General features: G+C 44.1%; 1 protein-coding gene across 2 annotated transcripts in view; it reads left to right on the forward strand.

The window, feature by feature from the left end:
• Positions 1–19,758, forward strand: part of LOC142764955 (uncharacterized) — a 41,144-nt gene extending 21,386 nt beyond the window's left edge. For both annotated transcript variants that reach the window (XM_075865496.1, XM_075865497.1), the window contains exons 4-5: positions 16,746–16,832; positions 19,577–19,758. In XM_075865496.1, the coding sequence (XP_075721611.1) occupies positions 16,746–16,832; positions 19,577–19,710 (221 nt within the window). In that variant the 3' untranslated portion in view covers positions 19,711–19,758. The remainder of the gene's footprint in view (positions 1–16,745; positions 16,833–19,576) is intronic.
• The last annotated feature ends 464 nt before the right edge of the window (positions 19,759–20,222 follow it).

Consider the following 20,222-nt stretch of genomic DNA (forward strand, 5'->3'; position numbering starts at 1 on the left):
CTGTGTCACATTGGTGAGTGTGCGAGAAGTGCCCTCCTCGAGATATACAATGATTCGTGAATAGAGGGCACCCTCCAGTTATCTAGAAGACCAGCCATTTGGTTCCATCTGAAGCCTGGCAAGACACCATTAGTGCTCCCATCGAATCGCCAGGTTCCAATGGCTAGTTGCTTGGGCAAAGTGATGTAGAGGATGGTACTACGACGGCTGGAATGGTACCTGGAGCATCGCAACATCTACCCAGACGGTATAGTGGGCTTTCACCGTGGCCGATCATCAATTGATTGCGTCCTAGACCTGGTCAGCTACATGCAACACGAAAAAGGCCGTATGTGTCTCAGCGCTTCTTTATATCTTGATGTTAAAGCGGCGCATAATAACGTCACTCATGAAGCTATTCTTACCACTCTCAAAGAAGTAGGAGTGGGTGGTCAGTTGTTTTAGTGGCGAGGCAGCTATCTCTCTGAGCGATCTTTTTTTCGTGAAAACCGTGGATTGTGACACTTCGCTACAATACATTCACGATGGTGTTCCCCAGGGTGGTGTACTAAGTCCTGTACTATTTAACCTCATGCTAATCACTCTCCATGAGCATCTGCCAAAAGCTGTCAGATTGTCAATGTAGCAGACGACATCTACGTTTGGATGTCTTCAGTAACGCATCTACAGCTGCAAACGCGAATTCCGAGAGCATGAAATAAAATTTTTACCAATGATCTATGTATCAGAAGCTGTCGATATGGATGCAGATTTTGATCGACACGGCCGCTTTACTGACATATTGTCGCTTGCGCAAAAAAATAAACTATGATTGTTCATAAACACGCCTGTACTTATTGAATGAGATGGTTGTCAACATAAAACTGTGCTTGAAAACTTGTGCGAATAGCGAGAAACTGTTTTGATTGATTGATTTGTCGGGTTTAACGTCCCAAAACCACTATTTGATTATGAGAGACGCCGTAGTGGAGGGCTCCGAAATTTTTGACCACCTGGGATTTTTAACGTGCACCCAAATCTGAGTACACGGGCCTACAACATTTCCGCCTCCATCGAAAATGCAGCCGCCACAGCCGGGATTCGATCCCACGACCTGCGGGTCAGCAGCCGAGTACCTTAGCCACTAAACCACCGTGGCGGGGCAGCGAGAAACTGTTTGTAGACTCATCAGTAGCAGCCGATAAATTGTTCTTACTTCCCGTTGTTTTTTTTTGATATAGTAGATTCTGAAGGCGAGTTAGTGTTGTTCGCTTCCGGGGCGCCACATGCGTGCTTCGGCAGCTCCCGGTATTTGATGAAGACGTAAAGTTTAGTTAAAAAATAAGATTTCATTAACCCTCAGTGTTTCCCACGTTACGTAAAGGGGTGGTTTTTTACTAGACTGTTTACGGCAGATTTGGGCTGTGGCGAGATGTACAGTTAGTCAGTGAAGCCAAAAGGTGCAGTTTCAGGGGAAGAATGCGTTCGTGCCTGCGTCTGCGTTCCTTGTTCCATCCTCAGGGTTGCGGTCAAGTAGGCGGCGGTTACTATTCTTTTATTAAATTTACCTCTTGTTCCGCAACTGTTTTAGTGCATTGATAAGTGTAACTTCTTCTTATTTAATGTCTGTCTTTCCTCCGGGCCACAGGCCTGCCCTCTGGTGAGCCTCTGTTTCCTCTCAAGATCTTCCCCAGGAGTTGTTTCTCCACAATGAAACCCGTAGCGTTCCTGTCGCTTTGGTGCCGACCACCGGTGGTTTTGTCCGCATGAAAAATCCCAAGACAATCTAACCGGAACTTCGTGCGATCGCTCCCCACTCTCTACTGAAAACAGAGGTTCGTCAGTTTGAATGCGGAGGGATACTATGCTGCTCACCAGACAAGGCTTGCTTCGAAGACCTTCTAAAGTGCACTACTTTTGCATCATATCCGGTGAGCTCTTTTATCTCACCTCATCTAGCTTGCTGCAAAGGATTGGTTCGGGGGGTAGCCGCAAGTCTAAGCCCAGCAGAAGTCTTGGACATCTTTTCACCAGCAGGTGTTATTTCTGTTTACCGCTGTACCAAACAGGAAAACAAATAGAAAGTTCCCACTGAAACTGTAATTGCCATATTCGCTGGAACAGATCGCTGTCACACCTGTCCCGTTTATTAGGGAGGCGATCGCCGGGCTAATTCCAAGAGCCGAAGTATCGGCCCCCCGAACCGCACCACGAAAGCGTGGACAATTTAGAAGTGGTCCTTATTGGTGCGCCAGCGGACGCCGGCTGTGGCCCAAAGAACAAGACAGAGCCGAGAGTTGATAAACAAACAAAACTATATTCTCATTAACGGCAGATCAAAAACAATACACACGTATGCACACTCCACAATAGTTACATACAATACGTCACCAAACAGACAATGTACTACACAGTACAATCAACCACACTTGAAACAACGGACACGGACAACAATACGCACTACAATGCAGTCGCATGCATTGAACAACCAAGACACTTAAAGACTAAAGAGATAGAAAACCTATCCAGTCCAAAGTTCTTGGAACCAAAGTCGAGATGATACTCTTCCGAGAATCACTCACTCAAAGTCCAGCGTTGTTGTCGTTCCGCAGCCCTCGAAGTTTCTCTTCCAGGAAACTTCCCGTCTTCAATTGGCCACTCTTCAAACTTCAACTTCTTCGCCGGAAATCCGTCGGCTTCACACACGCAGCTGTTGCCCGCGTCTTCGCTCGATAGCGGTAAACCCACGCTCTTGCCTGTAGCTCGAGCCGTCCCTACGGACCAAAAACTTCGCCGTCTACACGGCGGAATCTCTACGCACTCTGGCGCTCACTTCCGTCTCCTCCTGTTCTGTCACTACGGGCAGAACCTTCGCCGACTACACGGCGGAATTCCTACGCGCTCCGGCGCTAACTTTCCGTCTCCTCCTGATTTCTCGTCTCGGCTGCTCGGTTAAATACCTTGCGCGCGACTTTCCAGATGTTTCTCGTCATTTCGTCGGCGCGATACGCAGCGAAGGCTGGGGAGAGGCGAGACGCTTTGTCTGCGCTCCGCGTCGGATGACTCAGCTCGGTCTGACCCCGCCTCCTTCGTTCTAGAAAAATCGCGGTCTTGCTGGGCCGCCGATGTGGGGTGAGGAGGATCGTCTGCGAAGCCGTGCTTCTGCGGGGAGAGCGCGCGCCCGGGAGCCCTGGATGTTTGCTTTCTTTTTTTTCTTTTGACCTCGCGGCGTTTCTGCCGCCCGTTGTCGCAAGTATTTGGCGGCGCGCTCTTGTTTAGCGCTCGTTCTGTGACACTGCCCCCCACTTTAAGAATATTATCTCATAATATTCAAAAACCACACAGACGAGCGCGAACAGTCACCACACATTCTCACAGACTGTAACACAATCCGTCGCTCATGACACTTCACATTCACAATATATCACTCAATACAATCGTACATTGTAGTTCAATTCCACAACACATGAAATATAGCCACAGGTGATGAAATATAGCCACAGGTGATGAAGTGTTGTAGGCATGTGCCTACAACACTTCATCACACATTCTAAACAATACAACCGTACAAAGTTCTGTCTATCCAACATTTATACAACACTATACATCACACCATCGCACAGAACACTGATTCACTCGACATACACTTGAGACACAGGATAACAAGAACCTTAACACAACATATGTCACTCAGCCCTGCCGAACACATTCTGATTCCACCTCAGCACCTATCTTGAGTACTTCGAACAGCGCTTGCGCCCCCTTTTGCGGTGCTCGCTCGATCTCTTCTTGTGCTTCCACGTTCTTTTTCGGCGAGCCCTTTCCAACGACGATATCTGAGGCGTCGTCTCAGCCATCGTTGTCTCTTCCGACACCGTTAACGCGTCATTACATTCGACGGGTCCTGTCTGTTTATTTACCCGCTTGATAATGCCTCTACATTTTGCCCGGCTGGCCAACTCCGTCTCCTTTACATTGTCGGTCGGTTGAGGTCGTGCCGACGTAAGTCCGGTTGCTCGGCCCGTGAACTTATTCGACACGATCGTCTTCTCCTTCGCTGTCTCTTGCGCCGCAGCTTCACCTTGGGCTCTAGTGAGATCCGTCACGGGATGCTCCTCCACTGTATCTCGCGGCCGCTGTGTTGGCGAGGGCTCTATCTTCGGGTCTTCTCCCAAACATTCTGGATCACTTGGCCCTCGCGCCCCGACGATGTTTCCGATGACAAGGTCATACAGGGGGGTCGTCATGCATAAAGCCGTAACCTTCCCGCTGAAGTACGGGGTTTCAACCTCAATTTCTGCTTCGGGAAGCATCCGGACCGTACGGTCAATTAGGCAAACCGGTCTCGTTCTGCCTGTCAACTCTCTTTCCCGTACCAAATTTCTCCTCACGATAACCGTGGAGCTACCGGTGTCTCTTAGAACCGCAATCTTCTTGCCTGCAATCTTTCCAGGAAGCGTTGGCATTCCCTTCGTAACACCGGTTGGCTGTTTTGACATTACAGCCCCCACAATAGGAATTTTCTCCCCATTCTTCAACTCTACGAATCCATCAGTGACGGCATTATTATCAGATTTCGGTGCCGCTTGCACACAAGATACCTGGTGAGTTTGACTCACTCCGTTCCGACAAGCGTCTGCTTTGTGCCCAGTCTGACCACACTTGAAACATTGTACAACCGTAGGGCTCGTAAAGATCGTTCGACAGTTTTTCGCGCGATGACCCACTCGGTTGCACAGAAAGCATCGCGGAATGCTCTCTGGTGCACGCTTATTTTCTTCGGGAGCCAATTTCTTCGAATCATCGGGACAATCCTTCTTGACCTTGGCCAAATTAGTGCCACCTTGCGCTTCCAAGAATTGATCAGCCAATTCAAGCATTCCTTCAAGTGACTCAGCCTTCCTCTCTTTCAAATACAGCGACAGGCTTGGGTGGCAACTAGTAAGAAATTGTTCTCTAATTAGGAGCTCTCTAAGTTCATCGTACTCCTGTGCTGTCCCTGAAAGTTCAATCCATCTGTCGAAATAATGGCAAAGTCGGGCGGCATACTGCGTAGCCGTCTCACCATCAGCTGGCTTTCCTGTCCGAAATCTGTCCCGGAATCCTTCCACAGTGAATCTAAATCGCTTCAACAAAGCCGCTCTTTCACCTTTGCGTAGTTGGCTGCATCGGTCGGCGTCAGCCTACCGTACACACTGAGCGCTTCACCACTCAAGCAGGTACTCAAAGCAGTTGCCCATTGCTGTTCCGGCCAATTCTGGCTCCTCGCAATCGTCTCAAATCTGTGGAGGTACGCGTCTAGGTCGTCCTTCCTTTCATCAAACGCTACGAGCAGCTTGCTTGGGTTCAAGCGGAAGCCGTGATCTTCCCGTTCGCTGCTTTCAGCTCTAGCTTGGACGGGAGTTTCACTTCGCTGTTGCAAACGGAGCAGCTCGAGTTCCATCTCGTGCTGCCGCTGCCGCTCCCTTTCCTCTCTTTCTTCTTTCAGCTGGCGCTCTTTTGCCTCTCTTTCTTCTCTCGCCCTTTCGGCTGCCAACTTTTCTCGCTCCAGCTCCAACTTCAATTGCTGCTCTCGTTCTTCCTTCAGCTGTCGCTCTTTTGCCTCTCTTTCTTCTTTCAGCTGTCGCTCCTTTGCTTCTCTTTCTTCTCTCGCCCTTTCAGCGGCCAGCCTTTCTCTCTCCAACTCAGCTGCCTTTTCTTCCTTGGCCCTCTCTGCCGCCAACCTCTCTCTCTCCACCTCAGCTTCTTTTTTCGCTTTGGTTCTTTCGACCGCCAACCTCTCTTTTTCCAGCTCGGCTGGTTTTTCTTCTTTGGCTCTCTCTTTTTCTTCTTTTTCCTTCTGGGTGACCCACTTCCGTAGTTCGACGCCAGAAAGACCCATCTTTTCACCAAGAGCAACTAACTTTTCGAGATCCATTGTGTCTCGCAACTCGCAACTAAAACCTTGCCGCGTGCAAAAAGTATCTGCCTAAATCAGTCTATCGGAACACTCCCCTGCACTCGTTAACGAGAACACTGCACAACACACAAAATCGTTCCGATAGCAGTATCAACAACTCGAGGCTCTTTCTCACTACTTTGGACACACAGTGCACCAAAAGGTCCTGTCGCGGACGCCAGATTAATTGTCACACCTGTCCCGTTTATTAGGGAGGCGATCGCCGGGCTAATTCCAAGAGCCGAAGTATCGGCCCCCCGAACCACACCACGAAAGCGTGGACGATTTAGAAGTGGTCCTTATTGGTGCGCCAGCGGACGCCGGCTGTGGCCCAAAGAACCGAGAGTTGATAAACAAACAAAATTATATTCTCATTAACGGCAGATCAAAAACAATACACACGTATGCACACTCCACAATAGTTACATACAATACGTCACCAAACAGACAATGTACTACACAGTACAATCAACCACACTTGAAACAACGGACACGGACAACAATACGCACTACAATGCAGTCGCATGCATTGAACAACCAAGACACTTAAAGACTAAAGAGATAGAAAACCTATCCAGTCCAAAGTTCTTGGAACCAAAGTCGAGATGATACTCTTCCGAGAATCACTCACTCAAAGTCCAGCGTTGTTGTCGTTCCGCAGCCCTCGAAGTTTCTCTTCCAGGAAACTTCCCGTCTTCAATTGGCCACTCTTCAAACTTCAACTTCTTCGCCGGAAATCCGTCGGCTTCACACACGCAGCTGTTGCCCGCGTCTTCGCTCGATAGCGGTAAACCCACGCTCTTGCCTGTAGCTCGAGCCGTCCCTACGGACCAAAAACTTCGCCGTCTACACGGCGGAATCTCTACGCACTCTGGCGCTCACTTCCGTCTCCTCCTGTTCTGTCACTACGGGCAGAACCTTCGCCGACTACACGGCGGAATTCCTACGCGCTCCGGCGCTAACTTTCCGTCTCCTCCTGATTTCTGGTCTCGGCTGCTCGGTTAAATACCTTGCGCGCGACTTTCCAGATGTTTCTCGTCATTTCGTCGGCGCGATACGCAGTGAAGGCTGGGGAGAGGCGAGACGCTTTGTCTGCGCTCCGCGTCGGATGACTCAGCTCGGTCTGACCCCGCCTCCTTCGTTCTAGAAAAATCGCGGTCTTGCTGGGCCGCCGATGTGGGGTGAGGAGGATCGTCTGCGAAGCCGTGCTTCTGCGGGGAGAGCGCGCGCCCGGGAGCCCTGGATGTTTGCTTTCTTTTTTTTCTTTTGACCTCGCGGCGTTTCTGCCGCCCGTTGTCGCAAGTATTTGGCGGCGCGCTCTTGTTTAGCGCTCGTTCTGTGACAATCGCCCTTCGGAGATCAAGGCATGGCCGCTTGTCTATAAGATCGAAGCTTTGGCTCTCCGTCCGTTGCAATGTGCTAAATGTTGGCGCTTTGAGCACAATACTAAAGGTTGTCGATCGGAGACTCGATGCCACATATGCAGGGCCATATACGGGGCTGGTCATAATACTGCTGAGTGTCAATCAGACAATAAGACATGCTGTTTGTGCAAGGCAAATCACGCTGCAGACGATCCTAACTGCCCTGCAAGATCAAAGGAATTTCAGGTGATTGAAATCATTAAAAGGAGACGATGCTCTCGTAGAGAATCAATTTCAGAAATTCAAAGCAGGAATCAGGGTTATGCCGGCATAGCAGCTCGTCCACCTCTTTCTATGGATGCATCACTTTCTCAGTCCATTTCTGCTATGGTAGAAAAGGCCGTAAAAAAAGTATAAGAAAAATTTTTACTCAATCTGTCCGACTCACTCGATAATATTATGGATTCACAGATGTCAGGCGCATCTGATCGAATAACTAAGCGTATCCAACCACCTAGTGCCTCAATTAATAAACCTGCCGATTATCAGTCAAATGTCTCTATCGATAATGAGGCAATGCCTTCCAGATCTAACACAACTGAGCAGGAAGGTATATCTGATTCAGAATCAATAAGTAATCAGTATGTAGATATGGATGCTCACCTTTTGAAACGCATCAGATCACCCACTAGCAAACTTAATAATTCTTCTCATCCAAAAACAAAAAAAGAGTGTGAAGGAATCTAGGACTAAAGCGGACTTCTGAAAAGACAGTATCTTAGATCAAGCAGTTGCTACTGCTTGCTTAAAATCATAGGGTGCCTTAGAGTACTTCAGTGTAACTGCCGTTCAATTCTCTCCGCAACTACAGACTTATTATACCTAATTTCTCAACAATCTCAAGACGTCACAGTTTTACAAGAAACTTGGCTGTCTGCTGATCAAAACTTCTATCTAAAAAACTATCAGTGCTTTCGACTGGACCGAGACTCACGTGGTGGAGGATTATTGTTTTTCATTTCATCCAAAATTTGTCATAAAGAACACTTAGTTTACCGACAAATGTCACACGATTATGAAGTATATATATAGAAATTCACTTTCCCGGATGCGCGCCACTACCTATGGTCAACAACTACTTTCCGGCTGGAATAAAAGATGAAAGAGCCCTTGACGTGACTGTGAGTTTTAGCAGAAACAGTATACTATTTGCGGGAGACTTCAATTCCCATCACGTGTCAAGGGGATTCCGCACTGATTCATCAGGAAAACGGTTATGGGACTGGACTAATCGGAATAACCTCATTTGTTGGAACTCCAGAGTTCCGACATTCGTTAGATGTAATTCGAGGTCCGTCTTAGATTTGACATTTGCTAGCTCAAGTGTGACAATGTCGTCTTGGACTGTTCTTGATACCGCTACAAGTAGTGATCACTGCCCCCTGGTATTTGAAGTCAGCATTCCTTTAGTGACGGTAGATCGCCGGGTGCAAAGTTTTGTAAACTACTCTAAATTTAAAAAGAATTCACAGTCAACGCTGTCTTCTTTGCCCCATAAGGAAGCAAATATGAAAGCTATGAGCCTTTGTTCCACCCTAAAGTGTACAAATAAAAAATCATAGTTCACTATATCTTCAACAAAGGGAAAATTCTTATCTGCCTGGTGGAATGTAAATAGTGCCAGGGAATATAGACGCCGCAACGCTGCATGGAAAAAACTCCTTACCAACCAATGTCCGACTAATTGGAGAAATTATTTATTTGCTAAAGCTACCTTTAAGAGAACAGTTTCATTAGCGAAAGACGGTTATGAAGAAAAACGGTATAGCTATCTATCCAAGAGCGGCAACAAGAAAGCTCTATTCAGATTTCTCCGTAATTGTAAAGCTATTACAGCACACGTAAATATTGACTCAGTTATTTTTTCTCCAACTGAGTTGGAAGATACATTAACTGAAATTGCATTAAGATTGGAGAAGAGATTTACATCACAAATCAAAATAAAGTGTGCAAAACCTTCATTCGGGAATGATTTTATTGAAGTATTGAAGTGAAGGGATGAACTTGCGCACGTCCTTCGTATTCTGCCAAACACAGGTCCTGGACCAGATAGCGTCACTTCAGAAATGTTAAAGATATTATTCGCCGTCTCTCCTGAACACCTCCTCAACGATGTCGACTATTCACTTGAAAATAGTTGGATACCTCCTGACTGGAGACTTGCAAAAATTATACCGCTTCTTAAAAAACAGTGACTAGGAATGCAGGTAGATAACATTAGGCCAATCGCTTTAACATCACACGTAGTTGGGTTAATAGAAAGAATACTTTACGTTAGAGTTACGAAGTTCATAACAGATAATGCGATACTCAGTGCGTGCCAGATTGAATTTAGACCAGGTTACTCAATATGGTGGGCGCATGTTGATTTAGAGGCTCGTATAAAGCTTTCTCGGCACAGACGACAATATGCGGCCCTAGTAACCCTTGATTTAGCCAAGGCATATGACAGTGTTGAGCATCCTAATCTTATCAATGCCCTAAAAGAGCTTACGTTCCCGCAGTACATAGCGAATTGGATATACGAATTTTTGAAAAACAGAAAATTTTATTGCTTCCAACGAGGTGTTACCACGCCGATGTATAGCCAAACGAGAGGTGTTCCTCAAGACTCTGTTCTATCGCCTGCGCTATTTACCATTTTGTTAAGTTTTGTTCTGTTTGTACCACTGAGTGATCAGGTACAAGTATATGTATATGCTATATGCAGATGATATCGCGTTCTTTGCATCTGACAGCGATATTTATTTACTACATTCGACTTTACAGTGTTATTTGGCAGCATTGAAAACCTGGTTTCAGAAAATTCATATGAACAAGAACGTAACTAAAAGTGCTATGATAGTTTTTCTATTGGACGCACCAGTTACTATTTCTCTTCACTACCATGAAGAAATAATTCCCCAGGTTAACTGTAATAAATATCTGGGTGTACTGTACGATCAAAAACTGAGCTGGCGTGACCACATTGAATATACTAAAATTAAGGCTACACGCGCTGTTGGAATGATAGGTAGGCTTGGCCGCCTCCGCTCCGGTCTTTGCAGAGATACGCTGATCATGATTTATCGCCTGTACGTTCGTCCGATTCTTGAATTCGGATGTGTACTATTCTCTGGTGAACCAGCATACAAAATAAACCCCCTGATTCTCTTAGAGCGGGAAGCTCTACGTAGTTGTTTAGGTGTGCGAAAATTCACAGCTAACAATGTTTTGTATCAAGAAGCTCTGATACCCACCCTTGCTTGCAGATTTCATATTTTAACAGTAAAACTTATTTAAAAATTTCTGAATTCACTTTAGGAAGGCGACAGTTTGTATTCTTTGCCGAGCCTGGTGTCTTTTCTAATGAGCATTGGTTCCGTGTATATAAACCCCAAGTGCTATTTGTTCAAACACTTCTAGATGCTTTAGATGTTAATATATTCGAGATCACGCCATCTGTCAAACCAATCGGTCAAGTGCAAATAAAATTTGACGATATCTTCCCCATGAACGCTAAACACTTGCCCTATGAATATTTGATTGTTTTATTAGAACAACACCTGTCTCAATTAGGTACTAATATAGCAATTGCAACGAATGCATCTATGAGTGGCGAGAAGGCAGGTGTGGGTATTTTTTCTCTCTCATTATTCTGGTCATTTTCATTACGCCTCCCAGATTATACACCAATCTTTGGAGCGGAATTAATGGCCGTTATACTACCTATTCGTAAACTTCCTGGGACTCATTTGACAGCTGTCATAGTGTCTGAACCGCATTCCGTGTGTTCATTTTTATTATCGTCGTCGACATCAGCAGTACTAGAAACTTTTAAATCATTAATCCCAGCAAACATTCGTCTAGTGCGAATGATACGGGTGCCAGGCCATCGTAGTATAATTAAAAACGAGATGGCTGACACACTTGCGCGAACATCTCTTGATCTTCCGATTGTGCCAATCATGCCTCCTACAGCTTATGTAACAGCAGCGAGGTTTAGAAAACTTTCCCTTCTTGAAGACTCATCAAAAATCATGATACCGAATCCAGATTTCTCGCATTTGCACTTCTTATGGAATAATAAATGGTGTCCAACGCGTAAATTGGAAGTCTTGATAACAAAATTACGTTGCCGTGTACCATTTCTTAATTTCTACTTAAACAGGTCTGGTCTGGTGCCATCCTCTCCTGAACATTAGGTGCCATCCTCTTCTGAACCTGAACATATCGACCATTTTCTTAGCACATGTGACCGGCACATGTGAAAAACTGCTTCCAAATTTTATTCAGGAAACTAGGAATATGATTTAATACTCCCAATATTTTGTCTTTTGGGGCCACTTCATTGGGACACAGCCACAGGAACATCTGCGGGGCTTTCTGTGTATTCATATATAACACAAGAAGGTTACCTTGCTGAGTCAGCGATCAGCTCTTGAATTTTACTAGCCACACTGCCTGCTATTATTAAGCTGATACAATGCAATGATCCAACTTTCAGGAGAATTTCATATAACGATTCCACCTTAGATATTCAACAAATTCTATTATTTCTCTCCCCCCCCCCTTTTTTTTTCCTCTTTTTTACATTGCGCCAAATTAATTTAAAGTCAAAACACAGTAATCATATTCCCCTAGTCTAGTAAACCTAGAGGTATTAACTTGCATTAACCACCGGCTTCTTGGCCAATCCCCCTTAGTGGGTGAGAGCCACAAAAGAAAGGAACAAGCAAGCAAGCAAGTTTTAGAGAACTGAACAGGTGATAAAGAGGTGCCGAATAGAAATCTTGCTGGCGGATGCCTTTGTTTTCTCTTAAAGGAGGATTTTTCTCTTTATAACTAACGAGTTTTGTGCCTTACTTACCATATTGAATATTAGTTCGCGCCGTAAACTTGTTTTGTCGGTGGGTTAGAAGTTGCTACAGTTCCATGCTTCGGATTGGTGCATGCTGCTTTCGTTTCAGACACCAAGCCTTCAAGATCAGAAAAGCTTGATTTTTACCACTAAAACTTCTTTTAGGCTGACGCAATAAATTACAGCCATGTCGTCTACGCTCAAAAAATTGATTTACGGGAGAGTTATTTTACTCGGCGGAATCCTGGTGACGCCTGCTCTAGAATATTTTCCATTGGTATAGGCAGGAGTGGAAGACTCTGTTCACCTCACTTTGGCGTAATAAGAGCACAAAATGGGTACTCTCTCTTAGTAGTAAAAAGTTAGCCGATTACACGGCATTCAAGGAAAGAGTATGTTCCGCGGCTAACTCTCCAGTGCTCCTCCACGTAGTTAATGAACGGTGGCCATAGTGATACAGTTGCTCTGTTATTAGTCCCTATATATCTGAGTGTATGTCATTTACGTTTAGTCGGATTTTTCTCTGGTTTATGCAAGTCTTTGTTTTTCTCTTTTTTTCTTTTTTTCTCCGTCTTTTTTGCTCTCCTTCCCCTCTTATTTTCCTTCTGCTTCTTCTTTCGTACCGAAAGAGTAAGCAAGTGTTGTACCCCTCCAGGTTGAAGTTGCTAGCTTGCTCTCTCCCTCTTTCCTTTGTGCCCTTGTGTATCCGTGTATGGAAATCAAATTAATAAATAAAATGGTGTTACAGTCATTTTGGAAAAGTATTAGCGTGGCAGAGGTTTCAACGTGACCAGCGAAATGGCGCAAAGTGTCAGCGCGCTCGTGTTAAACGGCATATAACATCTGTGTTTCGTCAGATGATAGTCTTACGTTGCGTAATGTGCGCATTTATGCTTCCCTTCTGGTATCGTTTATATATCAACCAAGATTGGAAGCTAGGTGGGCGATTAGGACAGAAAGAGGAACGTGGGCCAATTAAAATATCGCGTTCTGCTTTTGTAAGCGAAGCTGAAGCGTTCACGAATATTTTTGCGTATGTGGATGAAATCAATGATAAATAGAAGGCACGCCTAAATGATCCATCAGCGTTCAGACTAATACAAAGTTTGCTCTTTACATTGAAACAAAGAAAACTTGCGCAAACTTTTGGTCTGTAGAGTGCGTATGCCTATACAATCGGATTCAACAAAAAAAAATCGGGGAATATGAGAGCAGTATGAAAAGCGCTCTAATCTCCACTTACAACTTGATGTTCTTTTCAGGTGCAAGAACAACGATCGTATAATCACCCCACATAGCTGCAGGGCAAATTTAGAGGATTTAAAGTGTACTGTGGCCATGCTCACGTAAACTGAAGTTTGGCGCAAAGAAGTCAGCCAAAATAGTGAAGAAGCTCTTTGCTCTCAAAGGAAAATGCTTTAACCTCGTATTCCTTCTGTGCTTCCATCATTGTTGCTCTGGTCACATGTCGAGTTGTCTTTGACCTCTTGTGAGAAAATATTACGCCTTCGTGAAAACCACTCCTACGAACAGGTGCTGTGAGACTGAAGACATAGTTCAATGCAACGAGCTTCATAAAGTAGACTGCAGACCGGTCTCTGAAGCGAGTACATTGTGATCGTGGTCCTACGTGTCCCTGGCCAGCATAGCGACTAAATAACTGATGCAGTTTTTTATAGTGGACCGGTTTAAACTATCGCGTGTAGACGTGTGCGGAGGTTCTCTGCCAGTGCTTCATTACACATTCCTTTTTTCATTTGTCCCCTTCATCAGGTTCCCATGAAGCCGGGTATTAAAACGGGCACCTATCTCGTGGGCCTCTCTGTCCTGCTTCTCGTTCCTTTACTAAAGCTCATCATCCACAACTCAGTTTTTGTTGTGCGTTGAAATCTTTCTTTGTGCTTTATTGTTTTCTTACTTTTTACATCAGCTGAAGGTTGTTCATTCATATGCTAATAGAGCTATTACAAAAACGACATCCTATATTTTCAAAAATCTGTTGGCACTCTTGCCGGATGTCCGTACCCCTTCGCTCATCTTGGCGTAAATAAAAATTAGTGTAATATATGCTGTCAGCTCACACTCGCTTTTATACGACCTTATTTTTTCATCTTTGATACGTGAAAGCGTAGTGGTTGCATCACGGCTTACTTAATTTTGCGAGAAATTTCACGAACACTTATTGCTACGACTAAGCAACCACGCCAAATGCTGCTAATAAAAGACCATGTGCGGAAAACATGATGTTTACGCACAACTTGTGCGCTCGTGTGATAATACTCGTACCTCACGAAGTGACCTTGAAACACAGATCTTAGGCTTCAGCTGTAAAATGTGTTGTATACAAGAAATTTCATGCCCTCGTAGTAAAAAATTTTTTCTAAAAAATCGATTTGACCGAAATATAACAAGATCACAGACATTTTGCCATGTAACCTGGTGGCATCAGTATACACTGATGCCGAATGAGCGAGAGTCACCCAGTCACCTTCTGTTCACATATGTCGGTGGAAAAGTCGGCCTATAGGAGGTCACAGTTGCCTAAAGCCGAGTTGTCGTGGCGAATGAACCCTGATTTCGGAATTTTTTTTTCTCGCTCTCCCCCTTTTGTTTCCGTGAGGGCGTCACCACAATGCTGAAGTCATGGCTTGATACTCAGCCGCGTTAACTGTAAGCTCTGTCTTGAAACACGTGGCGTGGTCGGCGTTATAGAGACGTTTCCTTTGTGTTTTTTTAGCCTCGTTCTTTTTCTGCCGGCTTCACGTATGTAAGTAGCGCCGCAATCCCCGCATTGTAATTTGTTTACGACACTGCTTTGTTCGTTCAAAGGTTTGCAGTTTTGTCTACCACCACACTCCTGGAGCTAACCAACACCTTTCTTCTTTCGAACGATTGCTGCCCATGGCAGTATGGCGAAAAGCACCCGGTCGAGCAATCATGCTTTGACTTATGCAGCCGCTGAACGAGACGAGTGGCTGTCGATTTCGATATGCCAAAACAAGACACTGCTGACGCAAGGGGATGGCTGAGCCAAAAGAGTGCTTTTTGATTTCATGAGAAGCAGCAGCAATTCTCGCGTGATGAAGGACATCCTTACCTGCATTGTGAACATGAGTGAATTATTTAACGACACATTGGCATTGCCCCTGAAACCACTTAAGTGGTCATGTCAGAGGTACCCAGATTGCAACTAGAACACCCCTACTTGGTTAATATCCGCATTTTTTGTAGAGTTTTTAATATTGTTATTAAGGTGGCTTTGGAAATACGCCAGATTTTTTTATAGACACTGTTCTGCGTTGGCCACAGATGTGCCGCTCGAGATTGGTCGTTGTTGCTGCTTTGGGTACAGCCACAACCTAAACAAGACTTCCTTGCAAAATATTATGCCCATTCACCACACCGTGGCTTAATGCAACGGTGCACTTCTTACGCTTGTCCACGCAAATTCGCGCGTGGCAGCACTGTTATTGTGTACTGCTACACCACTTTGTTCAAACCTGGAATTCGTTTTATCAGCGTGCCGATTCTCCTGAACGGCAGGACGAGCATGCATAGAAGGAAGTATCTCCTATGCACGTTTGGTGTCAAGAGACACTGGCGATAGTGTGCACAGTACCCCTTCTCATGTTTAGTGTAACTTATTGCTTTTTTGGCATATTTTCCCAAGCAATACAAAACGTCTTCTTGACGCAAACTTCTGAGCACGTTGAGGCACATAGTAGATGTGATCGCTTTAGTTTCTTTTTCTTTGCACAAAAGATGCATCAAACAGAAACAAAATAACAGTGCTTCAATGATGCGACGACGCTACAAGACGTTACCTGTGGCAACTTCATCTCTTTGAAAAATCCGCAAGTGGCCGCAGCGTGGCGCCCCAGTCCGCCTACTCGCGAAAACCGAGAGTTTTGTGCGCACTACCTACAGGTATGCATGTAATCCCTGTGGGTTCAAACATTCACCGCTACCAAAGAGCCAGATAACAGGCGTCCTAAGACGCAGTTAGCTTCGAGGCACGCATTCCGACGTTTCATGAGGCAGTCAAAACAATAAAGTTCTGCAATCTTTGTTATTATCTTTACTTGCCAAAACGTGTTCCGTGCATTCACTATTTTTCCTTGAAAATTCAGGAAACCTTCAAGAAACCGAAAACTTAACGAGAAGGCTCCAGTGCTAAGTTGAGCATGTCACAAAGACCTCATTATAGTTCTTAACCATTTAGAATATGTTTCATAAGGTATCTTGCTTATATTTAGTCGCTGCGTAAAATTGCTGTAGCAAACCTTTATATGGTCTCAACACTTCGCAAAAAAAAAAAAGATACGCGGGAGCCTGTGTGACATACAATTGGTCTAGACTGTACTGATAAGGGTATAAAATCCAACCAGCTGAGTTTTTATTAATCAAACACGGAAGATGCCCATCTATATATAACTTTCAACGCGAAGTCTTGTTCAGCACTGTGAAAAGCATATAGTGCATAAAGAAAGAGCGGGAAATTGGTTTATCTTTCAGGACTAAGCACATATTTACGTCAATCTGCTTTCCTGTATATTCCAAACAGGTCAACCTCCATCAAGCAACGAGACGCTCCAATTTGTAGACTCAGACTACACTTGTGGCATTTTCTCTGTAGTTTTTTATGGGAATGGTACGTAAGTGAAAACAAAACTCAGGCGAAGTGTTTTTGAATGTTTTTTTAGAGAGTGCAGAGTTTTTACAAAATTTCTGTCACAGTCACAATCAGCTCGTTTTCAGACAAGTGCTCCTATATATGTTTTGGTAAAAATACTGTCTCAATTGAAGCTACATTGATCGGACTACTTACCAACAATTACATGTTTAATTTTTTAATATAAGTTTAGGATAGTTCTTTTAAGAAAGTTCATGTGCATGCCAAATTATTACACATGATTTCTAATAAATAAGAAATTCGAACTAATTATTCGAAATATTGATGATTGACTTTCATAGAGTTCGGATGCCACCTACTGATAACTGACTGTAAATTTGCCAAACGAAGATGATATTTTTTAAGTCATTCAATATTCTGTTGGAGCAACAATAATATCCTTTTACACTAACTCAAGTGGTTATTGTAACTAATTGAAATTAGAGTGTCAATGAATATCTATTCATTCTGAAATGATTCCTTCTGCGGCATAAATAAAACAAAATCTTCGGCTAAGAATATCGTATAAGTTCCTTTCTGACTGCGTTCATTTGAAGCAAAGGGCCTCGCCACAGTAGTCTAGTGGCTAAGGTACCCGCCTGCTGACCCGCAGATTGCAGGATGCATGCATGGATCCCGAAGATTGCGGGATGCACGCGCCATGCATGCTACATCAAACCCGATTTAAGCTTGACACGAATGACCAGAGTGAATGAAGGCGCGTCGTGATCGCATCTTATCATAGAAAGCGGCAGCTAATCTGAGTATAGCGCAAACGAATCACCTCAATTTCGCATGTTTTTTTTTTTTCTGAGGTTTGTCTCAAGCTGCGCAGGAAACGCGCCCTATTCACATTTTCTTTATCAGGGAATTATAACCCTTGCGGCGAACCACGGCTACGCATCTTTACGCTGGGAGAAGAAATAGCTTTTCATTTTTTAAATCAACAAAGAAGAAGATTCGCACCACACATCCAACCAAGTATTTATTGATTGATATGTGGGGTATAGCGTCCCAAAACCGCCATATGACTATACAAGATCCCGTAATGGCGTGTTGTATAGTCATCAGAATCCCACTTGGGATCCTTTAACGTGCACCCAAATTGCAGCACACGGGTCTACAGCATTTTTGCCTCCATTCAGATTGCAGCCGCCACTGCCGCGATTCAATCCCGCGACCTGCGGGTCAGCAGCTCGGTACCTTAGCCACTAGATTACCGTGGTGGGGCAACCAAGTATTCAGAATTCTCCTTGCCTATATAAAAGATTCTTCAAATTTTTCTGTCTATCCGTTGCACCAAATGAAGGGAGCCTTTCGAGAATACGCCCATTGTACACAATAAGCTGTATTTCATATTTGTTGCATATACGAAAGCTGGTAAAATGCTCTGATAAAAGCATATGAGAACAGTTTGGCTGTGTAGGCAGATTTTTAGGAGAGCTAATTGGCCATTTCAATTATTGGGAAATTGTAGGCGTCTCTTACTGGAAACAGTCTTGATAACGAAATAAAGTTATGTGTTTGTTAGGGTTCGCATGCGCTTTAACGTTATCTATTCCAGCAGCTCACTGACCATACGAGCTATAAAAAGGTTCGATAATTGGAATAATCATTTCACTTCTGGAAATATGTGTTCGTTCATTAAATTGTTAAGAGCAGTGAAGGTACAGAGTTATTGTTGGCAAAGTGCTTTAAGAATACCTTATGATAAAGCTGAATAAAAAAAAGAATTCTGTTGAATAGACAATCTTGCGTTTCCTTACTGGTTTAGTGCAGCCATGTCATATTTCAAAATATAGCACCAGAAGTAGAATGAACAACCTGTAAGCAAGACAACTTCGTGGCGTTTATTTTCGCGTTTAATTTTTTTGCTTTTTCGCTTCATAATTCGTTTATCGCGCATCACAGCATGTTTAAGACTCTGAGAATATACAGCGGACGATAATGTCACCAAAAGCCCTTCGGAAGTTAGCACTGATACAAACTCTGTACATGTCACGAGATAATATTCATACGAAAAATTCAGAGAGTACATGTAAAAGGCTATCTAATCAATCTCGCACTAAGCGTTTAGTTACAATTTTGTACTAGTTCAATGTTGATCACTAGTGGCGTTCGCATATTTATACTTGAATGTATACTGAGTGAAAAAGGGGTGATTTGCTGACAGGCACGCACTCGTGTGGTAGAGAAATGCTCAGTTTTTTTTTTGCTGTAAGTAAGAGCTTTTGAAACGTAGACTGCAGTGCCAAATAAAGCTAGATGAATGGCGTAACGCACCTAAAGCAACAGCTGCTGCCAGAGGTATCAAGGGCAATATGTGCGCGTTTTTTCATTTGTTCGTACGGCGAGAAAGAAGGCCAATCATATTCCACGGTTTGACCTAACGAAACTGTACAAAAATACGCGTATCAGTCGTGTCGAATTTTATTCTTGGTGGACTATCAACGTAGCCACAGCCAGGTAATGACTAGAAAACAGGTGTTATCAGCTTTTGTCGAGTATCACAGCGAGCACCCAGTGTAGAATAATTCACTTCCGTGCTTCGTTGGAACCAGCCTGCTAATGTACCGTAGCTTTTCTTATGTACAAGCAGCGTGCCCTATTATTGGTGTTAAAATATTGCGTCCCATATTTCTTCATTGTTCTCAAAATTTTTCTGTACATATTTTGAAAAACATCATTCATCGCAGATTCTAACAACGCTGCACTTCTTACAGCTGTCTACTTTGACATACGTGTGAAGAACACGACAATTGAGAAACCGGATCGTGAGTGCATTGAAAAATTCAGAGAACTATCTTTTGGTACAATTACAACAGTATATGAGAAGAATTGCACTTTGTCTGAATAAAGGTGAAAGAAAATTCACAAGAACCGTCGAAACATATTCCAATGTAGCACTGACTTAATAAACTTCCACCGATAGTAAGTCAATGAACCTAAACATTACTGCTTTATTTAAAGGAAAACAGATTGCAAAATGACAACACCAAACGTTCTGGGGGGTGTGGTTTCAAGAACACCTGTCTCGAGGCAGTCGTGTGGACAGAAATTCATGAACCTCCAGGAAGTTAATGATGACGAGTGGGGCGAAAAAAGGTCTTAAAGTTAAAGTGTGTTCGAAGTGTCATTACGATGGGTTCAAATGGAGACCAGAGCTGCGGAATACATCGAGAAGAGGAGAAGGACGTTCAAGGTGGCTATCAAATGTAGGCCAAAACACCAGAAGGTTGCAAAAGTAACAAAGGCATGCTTACAACTTGAATGAATGTAGCAGAGAGCTTATCATGCGTTCTAACGTGGCTGGAGCGTTGCGAACACCACCTCACATAAGCTAGAGTTGGTACAACTAATCCGGACTCA

This window comes from Rhipicephalus microplus, chromosome 6, assembly GCF_043290135.1.
Source record: "Rhipicephalus microplus isolate Deutch F79 chromosome 6, USDA_Rmic, whole genome shotgun sequence".
NCBI classification, from domain to species: Eukaryota; Metazoa; Arthropoda; class Arachnida; order Ixodida; family Ixodidae; genus Rhipicephalus; species Rhipicephalus microplus.